The 11,347-nt window shown below is 46.5% G+C and overlaps 1 protein-coding gene across 15 annotated transcripts in view; it reads left to right on the top strand.

The window, feature by feature from the left end:
* Nucleotides 1-117: 117 nt before the first annotated feature.
* Nucleotides 118-11,347, top strand: part of RFFL (ring finger and FYVE like domain containing E3 ubiquitin protein ligase) — a 33,145-nt gene continuing 21,915 nt past the window's right edge. Inside the window, exon 1 of one of the 15 annotated variants that reach the window (XM_080563495.1) lies at nt 118-673. Coding sequence is in view for 9 of the 15 variants with exons in the window: in XM_080563505.1 (XP_080419631.1) it covers nt 1,096-1,264 (169 nt within the window). In the remaining 6 variants the exon portion in view is untranslated. Of the gene's footprint in view, nt 674-748; nt 1,265-1,411; nt 1,548-1,674; nt 1,803-2,004; nt 2,048-2,071; nt 2,311-2,418; nt 3,095-4,642; nt 5,659-5,723; nt 6,469-6,553; nt 8,373-11,347 lie in introns of those variants that run through there. The other 14 variants (XM_080563505.1, XM_080563502.1, XM_080563493.1 and 11 more) reach the window with 14 other exon arrangements.

The raw sequence follows: 11,347 nt of genomic DNA, 5'->3' as shown, positions 1-11,347 counted from the left end.
TTTGCATTTCTGGGATTTCCAGGCTTGGGAGATGAGTGGGGCTGGTTATCCCCAGGGAGCTGCAGCCGGGCTGGCAGGGGTGAGGAGCAGTGTGTTTTTCCTGTCTGTGGGAGGCTCGTGCTGGTCCTTACAAGCAGAAAACCTGGCCCGTTACATCCCTTGAAGCCATGAACAAACATGCAAACATTTCAGCCATAACCTCTATGCTACAATTTTCTCTCTCTGCCTGAGGTTCCTCTTCTGCAGGGAAAGCAAAGTGCTCGTGGGGGAGCGCAGGGCAGGGGAAAAGCCAAACAAACATCTTCGGTTACACGTAAACCAGAGGGGTTTTCCCTCTGCCTCCTTCCCCGAACTCGCAGGAGGTGGTGGAGGCGACCGGCTCGCCTCGGGCCCTGCGTCAGCCTCGGCCTGGAGCCAGCCGCGCGCCCGGCCTGCGTCTTCGGGGGCCACGCTCCGGTCCCCGGGAAGTGACAGCAGAAACTCGGTCACGGTCATGGGACGGTGATTCAAAGGGGATGGTGATCCGGAGGGGACAGGGGAAGGCGGCGAAGCGTGTGGGCTGCGCTCCTCTGAAGCTTTCGGGCACCGCTGTGACCCCGGGGAGGATTTTCTCTCCTTGGCAGTCGGCTGGAGGCAGCTGCTGGAGCTTCGTGCCCTTCTGGGGAAGGACGGGGTAGGTCGGGGGGGCGGCGGGGGGCGGGCTGTGCGTGTGAGGTGACGGGGAGGCCCTGAATTTCTGGCGGTGCGTGCCGGTTATCACCCGGCTGGGGGACCCTGGTAGTGGGCGGGTGGAGGTTACGGCGATCAGGTACCAACCCTGGAAAACCTCAACTCCCTCCTGGCGCTGATTTGCCTTAAATTTACACAGCAAAGTTGAAACTAATTTAATCCCTAAGGAGCTGCTGACCGCTCGGGCAGCGAGCTTCAAACCGGGCCACGACCTATCCAAACACCCCCCTGAATAAACCCCGAGGCCAGGTGCCGGGCCGGGGTCTCGAACCGGGGTCCTTGAGGGCGGCGCTGCCCCCTCTCAGCCTCCTGAGGGCGCCAGCGGAGCCTCGGCGCCACCCGGGGGCGGGCCGGGCCGGCCGCGCCATGGCGGCCGCGGCGGGGGGCAGTTGCCATAGCGCCGCCGCCGCCGCCTCACGGAGCGCAGGGCCCGGGGCGGAGCCGCGGCCTGGCCCGGCCCAGTGCCCGCGGCGGGACGGGGCAGGTGAGGAGGCGGCGAGGGCCGGAGGGAACCCGGGGGGTGCTGCCCCGCCGGGTAAGGGGAGATCGGGGGGGAGCTGGGGAGCTGCTGAGGGTCGGGGGAAGGGGGGAGGCTGCGGGGGGCCGGCTCCAGCCTCTGCTGCTCGGGAGGAGGCGTTTGGCAGCGCTCTGCTCCTGTTTCCGCCCCCCCCCCCAGAGGGGCTGTGAGGGTTTCAGATGGAAGCCGAGCAGCTGGGGATAAGCGCGGAGCTTTCCTACAGCTCTTTTTTGAAACTGCGGTCTCCCCGCGTCTGGTGGTGGTTGGGGTGCTGGCTTGGTATGGTGGAAGCACACCTGAGGTGATGCCTCCTTGGTGGGAACGCGTTATCCTCCTCAGGAGGAGCTGTGCCTCGCTTCTGTGTCAAAAGCGAGGGCGTGCGGCAGGGCGAGAGCTGTGCGAAGCGCTGCAGAAGGCAGAAGGAGCTCAGAAAATAAAAGTAGCCGGCTGCCGTGCGGAACAGCCTGTTCCCGTAAGCCGGTCAAGGTGCTTCCTGCCGAGAGCGTTGACGTATGGCCCGATCGGTTCCTTACCAGCAGATTCCGTTTGATTGCAGGTTAATAAACACAAGTCCTCGGCAGTCTGAGCCTTTACGGATCAGGGGCTTGGCCAAACAGCTGAGGACGAATGTGCTCGATGTTACAGCGGCGTGATAAATGAGCTGTCGCGCTGGAGTTCCGTGTGTTTCCCAGCATAGCGAGGGTAGCCAGGCTTGCCTGGGTGCTGCAGAGATAAGTGTAATATTAACGTGTCGGTAGGGATGTTCTGGCTCTATGATTTTTCGATTAAGATACGTTCGAGGTAATGTTTAACTTCCCGAGGCATAAAAATGTTTTGTTTGGGTGTTTTGTTTGAGCTCTTTATGTCGCCTTCTCCTCTCTGACACAGAGCATGGGTAGCGTGGGAGGCCTCGGACCCCGGTTTTGGGGAGCTCTTTGAGAGCAGAGGAGGAACCGACGGCAGGTTTCTCTGCTTTCTGACCCCATTATGGTACCGGTGAAGAACTTACTGGATTTGCAAAATGCTTTTTTAGTTCTCTGTTTCAACTGGATGGGAAATGACAGGTGCAGTATAAGCTGGCGTTTTTAATAACGTAGCAGGCGGTATTTTTTAAGAAATTGAAGGTTTTATTTCAAGATAAGTAATGATTAAGGCATATACGTGATGGCATGGAACAAAAACAAATTAGTATTTGCACCTTGTCATCATTTCCACTGCTACCTTGTTTATCCAGAGCTGAGAGGCAGAATGCAAAGCTATTAGCTTAAAATGTTGGGTTTTGTGATTTCTAGATCCTTGCGTTTACCTACCACTGCTCCGTCGAATACTGTTGTCTCTTTAATGTTTTTTGTGTTCGTAGTGGTGGGGAGGAATATCTTGTACTCATTCTTAGGAACCTTTACTTCTGTAAACATAATTACTTTCAGAAGAACAATTGGGTCTAATGAAACAAAACGATTGACTTAGGCTATTGTTGTGTTTTCTGTTATGGGTAATTCTCTTTGGTTGTGTGAATCCTGTTGCAGAGTTACCCAGCTGTAGTGCTCTGTGGTTTCCTTGTCCCCTCAGCTGGTAGCAATTGGACTTTAATTAAAGCTGATTGCCATGACATCGGTGTTCATGGATAACTGCTTAATTGCTCAAGTTTTTTGTTGAATTGGAATGGCTTTAAAGTCATAATTTAAATATTGTATTTAAGTGCAGGGTAGTAAAAATAGGCTGTGGGGTTTAGGCTTTCTCATTGGGAGGCACATGTAACTGGGCTTTTAGGGTTTGAAATAAGAGCAGAATGCAATACTCCGCAGGAAGCATACAAAGCAATGAAATATATATAAACTAGATTTTGAGGTTGGTGGTCACTAGCTGAATTTGTATTCATAACCGGAATCTATCTTCGTTTCTCCAGGCCTTCATTTTTTGGTTTATTGTGGTTGATTTCAGTTTTTGGTTTTTTTTTTTTTTTTTTAATGGTATATAAATGTGTAGTCTTCACTTGTGCGTGTTCGTGCCATGGTTTGTTTATAAGAAATTACAGAGACTGTAAACTCTTCAGTCAGGCTAGAGTGTGATTCGGGTTGAATCTACAGTGCTATATATAGAAGGGTTATTAAAACTTGTGCTTTAGACTTTGAACCAGCTTTTGCGTGGTGGAAGGGCATAAGCAGATTTTCACACAGTTGTCTGTTGCGTGTTGTTGCGCCTGCTTGCCTCCCGCTGGCTCACCTGGAGCCGTGCTGCAGGCAGGCTGTCCGTCTGATCCAGCACCCAGCTTCGTGTCCTCGCCTCTAGCCGGGTAAAATGCTGCCCTTGTCCAGCGGGTGTTGGCTTCCCTGTAACATATGTAGGGAAAAATGTGTTTCGTTCAGTTTAGGTTACCTTTCCGTCTCTTAGAGCTCATTTTCATGTGCGTATAGAATATCTCAGAGCAGCTGTTCTCCAAAGCCTTCGACCAGTCCTGAGGAATATGGAGCCTGATCCAAAGATGAGAAGTTAGGAAGACCTGTGCCTTTGAACCAGCTGCTTAGTGCTGAGGAGTGAAACGGAAGGTAGGGATTAATAAAATACCTTGCTGGAAGAAGGCTTGTGAGATGCAAATAGCTGTGTGTGTGCCACCCTTGTTGGGGTGCAGCTCGTATGAACCGCTCCTGACCCGGGGCAGAGGACCTGCTGGTGGGTGGTAGTGAGGACGAGGGAACTTGGCACTTCTCTGTGGTCAGAGCTCTGGCTACAAGCACGACATGACTTTAAATTACCGAGTATTGTTACCACTCCGGTGGGGGCTGCGTGCTTGATCTAATGTCACGGGGAAGCATTACGGCTGATGCTGCGGTAAGGTCTGTGCTGCTGGAGGACTTCGCTGCTCGCCTGCCTGTGTTTCGTGCTCTCCGCTTTGCTGTGTTTGTCTGGTGCAAATGTTTATCCAGCGAATGTTTTATTCCTCCCCTGATCACCTGTTCCCATTGCGAAACCCCAGCCCATCCCCTGCTCCCCAAATTCCAGTCATTAGTCTTGATAGCGCCTATCAGTACCTCCCGTATCGTGCTTGTTTTCCTTCGCTTCCTGGGGACGGTCATTGCAAGGAGCCAGAAATCAGTACTTTGAACTTGCACCAGCTGGCATTCAGGGAGCACAGAACGCTGCAGGATGAATAAATGAAGTCTCCGTTTCACAGGTGGGGAGAGCCAGAGTGGGAGAATCGCAGCACCACCGAGTCGATGTCAGAAGCAGAACTTGTCTGCACGCCAGGTTTTCTAACCAGATGGTACATGCCTCTGAAGTTGGTTATTCAGTCTTCAGAGAACACTGCAAGGTTGAAAAATTACAGTTTTCTTTAAGAAATGGAGTATGACTTTCAGATCAGTAATTCGTATTTTTTTATTAGTTTTTCCCCTCAGCCAGTTTCCTCAGAGCTGAGAGCTTATTCTCACTTCTGAAAACCCTTCTTGGATTTTTTAATTTATGTTCCCATGAGGTGCTTTCTTAAAAAAAAAATGTTCCTTTCAGAGACACTGTTTATTCTTCTCAGGATCTGTAAAATCTGTGGATTTTTCACATTAATTGCCCTGGAGGTTTTCACTTCTGTCTAAAATATTAGTTAGACTTCTTTCTCTAACAGATCTGCCCTCCGGCCGCTCTGCCAAATAATCCCAGAATAGGAAATCTCATGTTGTACTTCCATGTAGACTGAAATATTAATATTGGCATTTTTTTCTCGACACCTTCTTTTATATTCAGAGGGTTGTGGGATGTGCTTAAAAGAATGTTTGTAAGCAGTGTGTGTTTTGAATCTTTAGCCTCCAGACTGATGTTAAGTGAGATTTTTAAACAGGCGAATTTAAAATACCCTCCTTGGGGAGCAGCTTGTCGTGCAGTAACCTTTACTGCAGAAGACAGCTTCCTTGGGCGTTACATATTCTATATATACCCCTGGATAATTTGAGGCTGCAGTGTCACAAAGGTCGTTGCTGAATCAATGCCACTTACTATGTCCATGAGTTTATATTGGTTTGGCTTGGTCCCCAAATGACTCACAAACCATAATTTGCATCCTGGGGAAGTCCAGACTAAAACTGGTGTGTCACCACTTCTCGGTGATGTCAGAGCACCTCGCTCAGAAGGCAGTCACCGGTCGGTGACTTGCACATTTCGTTCACCCCACCGCTCTGGGGAGCTGGCAGAAGCCCTCAGACGAGCGATTTCTGGAATGTCGTGCTTGAGGATGTGCTTGAGGATGTGCGGGGTTGCAGCAGACACTGATGGTTTTGTTCCAGGACTGTGTTGAGGCTGCTTAGGACTGCCGCGGTGACACGGACACGTGCTGAGCAGCGGTGCTCTGGGGATGGGAGGGCTGGTGCTCGATGTGATAACCATGGTGGGGATGGAGCCACGATGGGCAGTGCTGCTGTGTCGTGGTGATGAATCCCTTCTCTATAGGATTGCCTTACAGTTTGTGCTATACTTGTCTTAAAATGGGGCTTTTATTCATCTGATGGAGTAGTTTTCTTTACAGATCCTTGCGTATGATCGCTCAGAGGATGTGCAGGCCCTCGGTATCCAGAACAGGTTTTTAAGATGGCAAGCTAACCATTAAAAGAACAGAAAAGGTTCCTCTGTTTAGATAAAATAATTTTTCCTTTTGAATCCTTGAACCTCTTCCTACATATGCCTAGTGCTCTGAGCTAGCAGCAGAGACGGATGAAATGTCAAGCTTGATAGATTGTTGGAGCTGTTTTTTGGTGGTTAAACAATAATGAAACTGTTATATGGTTGCAGGGAAACACTGCTCTCTGTGTGCGGACTTCGTCCCGGAGAAAGTTTCAATTGTTCCCAGGAAGGGCTATTTCTAAAATGCAGCTTCTGTGGCTGGTCACACAGCTGTCTAAATTACTGGCTGTCTTGAGGCCATTACACAAGCATTACAAAATAGTTTGGAAACAGTTTATTTTTCAGATTCCAAATCAAGTGTAGATCTCAAAGTCCCTTTTGACTGTATAATCAAAAAAAAAGTCGAAATTGAAGCCGGTGTTTACAGAGGCCGATTTATGCTCTTGGAGCTCCGAGCGCAGGTTTCTTCCCGGCGGAGGCTGATACTTGCGTAATTCGTGCCTTCTGTCTCTCAGATTGAAAATCTTATCAGTGGTCGCATGTGATCATGCCTTTCCGCGTGGGGTTAGTCAAATCTAGCCGCTCGTCGTGCGTCTGTCTGTGCGTGGGGCTCCCAGGTAAGATGAGTAAGATCCTCTCTTCTTCAGAAGAGAAGTGAGAAGGAGTTGATGCAGGCATCTGATGAAAACAAACTCAAAAACCTCAGCCTTCTTGTTCTTTCTTTTTCCTGTCGTTATTTCTTCTGCTTGCTTCTCTGAGTCGAGGGGAGATCGCAGGCTGGTTTCTGCAATGGAAATAGCTGAATCAAGAATGTCGTTCCGAGGGATGTAAGAAATTCCTGAAAAGAATTAAAATGTTGTTTAGCTTGCTGCTGGAGTCTCAGAAGTGAATTGCAATGCCTACGAAATGTGCATAGAGAATGCAGTTGGAATTCAAAGCGCCAGTAAATGACTACTTGTGCGGAGCAAAGCAAGGCATTTAAAAACAAAGTACTTGCAGTTTCTTCTTATGTGCCGACGTCTGCCTCGAGAGACATCTTAAATCTGCACATGGGTTTATCTGATAGTGCTGAATGGTGCTGATACCATCTCAGAACCCTTTCATCGGTGAAAACCTACTTAAGGATTTTCAGACTGTGTATGTTTTTACAGATACTAAATTATATTTAATATATTATTTAATTAAATGTTATTAAGTAACCATTCTATGATTGTACTTAAAACGAGTCCTGCCTCCTCAACAGTGTTTTCCAAGTGGTGATCTGGTGAAAACCTAAGTAGCTTGGTAAGGTACTGTTATGGAAGCCTAAACTTATTTTTTACTTCTGGTTATGACTCATTATAGTACAAGCTAATGCTTTTATTGCTCTGCCTGGAATAAGAGATGCAAGCTTGAAATTAAATCTGGAGTACATAGTAGTAGTTCCTAAAAATTCTCCTGGTAAAAGCAAAGGTGAAGGAAAGGATATAAACTCTTCCAGTCTACTGCTTACTTTGACTGATGAGCTGTAATCCCTAAATATGAAGGAAATAGCCTACAAGCATTTAGCAAACCTTCTGAACTTATAAATAAAAGGGGATTTTTACAACATCCACAAAATATTTGAAGTCTAAAATCCTAGATGTTTTTCTAAACAGCAATTTAGTAACATACTGCCTCCTGACATTTTTCTTTGTCAAGTACCAATAATGTCTTTTTTTTGACATAGCCAAATATGTTAGCGAAGCTCTTTTTAAAGTAAAAATGCTCCATTAAGTAAAAATAAACGTTTTGAACAATATTTTGTTCTGCACGTTACCATAATTTTGGCTGTGAACTGGTAGGGAGTTAAAACAAACCTCAACAAAAAAGACCAGAAGACTAACTGGACTTGCGTTGTCTTTGGCACTTGTCTGAAACAAAGTCAGCCTTAAAATAGCCTCCTGTTGTCTGCTTTTTCTTCTTCTGTGTTTTGGTATGACGTTACATTGTTAGGATGCTCTGTAAAAGCGCAAGACAGTCATAAGTACATTTTCGCTCTAAGCATTTCTTCCCAGAAGCGCCTTACTGAGCTGTGACGGCTCTCTGAAAGTATTTACCTCCATTATGCATATAGCACTGCCTTGGAGAAATAAGATATTAACTTGGTTCTGTTCCCTGAGGGAGTATCATTTGTGTATTATGTAGGGGAAACTGAGGCACGGAGAACTGATCTGATCAGATTCACAGGTTGTCCAGGATAGGGCTAGAAACTGAAACCAAAAATCCTCGCCCACGTTTGTCCCTTATTATTTATTCCATTACTGATCTGAAAGTAGTTTCCCAATGGCATTTGTTGAACTTTAGGTCTCTTAGAAATAGGAATAAGTGGTGTGTGATTTTGCGTGTGTAATCCAAAATGGGGCAATCTCTGCTGGACTGAGAAAAGAAGAACTCGAAATGGAAGGAAGTTCACGGTGGTGTTGCAAGGCAGCTGGTGGAAGAGGCTGGGTGGGCTGTGGGGAGCTTCCTCGCGGCAGGAGTCCTGGAGCTGGGACATTGGGTAAGTTGTTTGGGATCCGAGAACAGAAGTGGAGATGTTTGGAGGTTTTATTTAAAAAAATAAGTGTTCCTTGTTGTTAAAAAGCTGTGTGAAAGTACAAGACAGCATAATATCTGTTCCCAGCTTCCGTGATAGTCGGTACGTTTTTTCTTAATGCCCCAGCATCACTATTTAGTCTGTTACAAAAGTTTTGTCTGTCGTTTTACAAAGCAACCAAACCAGGATGGAAAAAGGCACTCCTCCCAGTAACGGAGAAGCAAAATGAAAATGGGACCATACCTGTGTACTGCAAAGGTTGGAGAAAAAAAGCAGCAAATTAAAAAAACAAACAAACAAAAATCAGATTTATTGGTTTATAAAGCCCAACAGTTTCTGGAGCACTGACTCATGGTGTCTGAATGCTTGGGCTTGCCAAAAGCCGTGCACTGAAATGTGAACCCAGGCTGCTTGGGCCATATATGGGAAATTTCCTCTTTGTGACGAAGGTGCGGAGTCCAGAAGATGCAGGTCCTTAAAGGCTGCTTGGAGTTTTCATTACCTGGTATCTTCTAAGTCTTTTGAAAATATTTTCTACAGGTAGGATCCAACATTGGTTTCATGTTCAGCAATCCTGACTTTCTGCTTGGATAAACATAAATTCCAGCAGGTTTAGGTGAGCTGTGCCTTAGGATGGTGTGCTCTCCTGCTTCTGTTGGCAGTTTGCATGGGTGCTTGCAGTGCTTGGCACGCAATTTTAATGTTGGAATGTGTGTGTAGAGATGTGACAGTAAAGGAAGGTGGGTGGCTTTTTTTTTTGTCATGACTTTAGTTGCAAGAGAGAAGTGTTTACTTGTATGGAAGTAATTTGTACTGATAGTGTAGGTAAGCTCCTCTGTGAGCTCTTGCAGCATCTCCTTGGGATGTTACCCTTCAACTCGCTATCCAAAAATCCCGGACAATATGGTTGCCTTTTTTTTTTTTTTTAATGTTTGAGTAAAGCACAGATCTCAGTCTGTAATGTTTTGGGGTTACTAATCCTTAGTGTTCAGCAGAAATTGAGGCTGAAGGAAGACAGGCACGGCAGTCAAACAAGAGCAGTGGTAAAGTAACTGACTTAGAATCTTTCAGCACTAGATGTTGTAGGCAGTTGGAAATGGTCTTTTTTTTTTTTTACAACATCTGTCCCATGAATGTTGCAAGTAGTTCCTGTTACTCTACTGACAGACACTGGATGGTAAGGCTTGTGCTTTCCTTCGGTTTTTAAGCTCTTATACAGGCCTGAACGTAAGCAAGTTTGAATTTCAAATGCTTCAGTGCTAATTGGAGATTTTTTTGGCACAAAAATTGTCGTTAGTATTTATGAAAATACTTTAGGAGTGCAGCTTCAAAGCCTCTCTCAAACTTTCACCTGTACTAACTTACCACAAGTGAGGGTGGGTATTTTCTGTTGCCTACAGATGTGGTGACTAAGCCGTAAATGAACTGACTTCTGGGTTCCAATATCCTTTGTTGTCTGAATAACAATACTAGTACTCAGGTTTGCTGCGTTCAGTGTCCTGGACCCGCCTTTCTTTAACTGCTGACAAACCCAAAAGTACTCCAGCGCTCGAGGAGAACTGAGCTTTCACGCTATTTCAGCTGTGACGTGCCTGCTGGTCGTTGTCCCCATCTATTACAGGACATAATTTGCAGTTGCATTTTTTTCTATTTCAGCACCTAGCCTGGATTTGAATTCGGGTTAATTTGGAATAGGCATAGCTAAGAAGTGAGTTTGCGGTGTTGGTACTTGTTATGATGTGCCTAAATTACATGCATTCAGATCTTCTTCAGCCTAGCCAAGTAAGTGGTCTTTTTTCTGGCTACAGTTAAACGGGTTAGAGGTTGCCTACCAGTCTGCACAGATCTTTGTTGCAAGCTATTTTACTGCAGAATCATCCATCTGAATGTGTTTTCCCCCACGTGTGAATTCCTTGGGTTTTACGTTCATTTTCTACTACCAGTTTGTGAAAAAGAGGCAGTGGGAGAGTAGGCTTTGTGTGCGAGAAGTTTTGAGGCGGTCTTCTGATTCTAAAAAAAGACTTAGAAGTGTACTATTTAAATAATAAATCCCAAGCTTGCCATGAAAAGTAATTTAGGGGCTTTCCAACTGGCACTGTAGCTCGTCATTAAACACTCTTGACTCTTGGTGTCTGAGACAGTGACAGCACAGAGCCTATAGAGCATTAGTGCCAATTGCAATCCCAATTTCAGACACATTTGATGCAATTCTGAGGGCTGAGACAGCATCACCTCCAACACAAGCTCAGCTGTTGCACGAATAACACTGCACGGCTTGAGATTGCACTTGTAACGATCTCTGTTTTGGGAACAGCCGCTCCAGAGTGCTCCATCTCTCCAAATCCTTACGCTTGTTACACCGGGTGGGACAGGGAGTTTGTGTACACATCACTGCAATTTGTGGGGAGATACATCTTACGTACTGTGCTCCTATCCTGCTTCTAGGAGCTGGAGGAGCGGTGGCTGGATAATGCCTCCTTCTCTGCTCGCCTGCCCCGTACAGTCGCGCTTCGTTCCAGGGATTAGCTGTTGATGAACACGTCATTTATTGAGCTGGAGAGAGAGCTCCAGTCAAAATGAAACGAGACGTGCAGCAGTCCTGGGCCAAGGATTTCAACAGAAATAGCTTGATGTCTTTTTATTTGAAATGGGGACTGCAGTGATAGGATGAAGACACAACAAGACATCCCATTCTCAGCCAGCTCCCTGTGATCCCCCTGCTCAGAAGAGCACCATTAAAGCCCTGCAGTGGTGATTAGCTTTTTCCTTCTTGAAAGCAGAGGTGACTTGAAACTGTTCCTCTGCAGTACTGGCTTAAATTGGGGAGCTGCTGTTGCTTGTTTGTAATATCTGAATGCTGGAGTCACTCAGGTCGTAGCAGCGTTCTGCAGCAGAAACTTAGTTTGAGTGATTTTTATTACGGGGACTGTAGAATTTCT

The sequence above is a fragment of the Anser brachyrhynchus genome (assembly GCF_964034855.1).
Source record: "Anser brachyrhynchus genome assembly, chromosome: 20".
In the NCBI taxonomy this organism is placed as follows: domain Eukaryota; kingdom Metazoa; phylum Chordata; class Aves; order Anseriformes; family Anatidae; genus Anser; species Anser brachyrhynchus.
The sequence above is the reverse complement of the archived record's forward strand: the minus strand, read 5'-3'. Positions and strand labels throughout refer to the sequence as shown.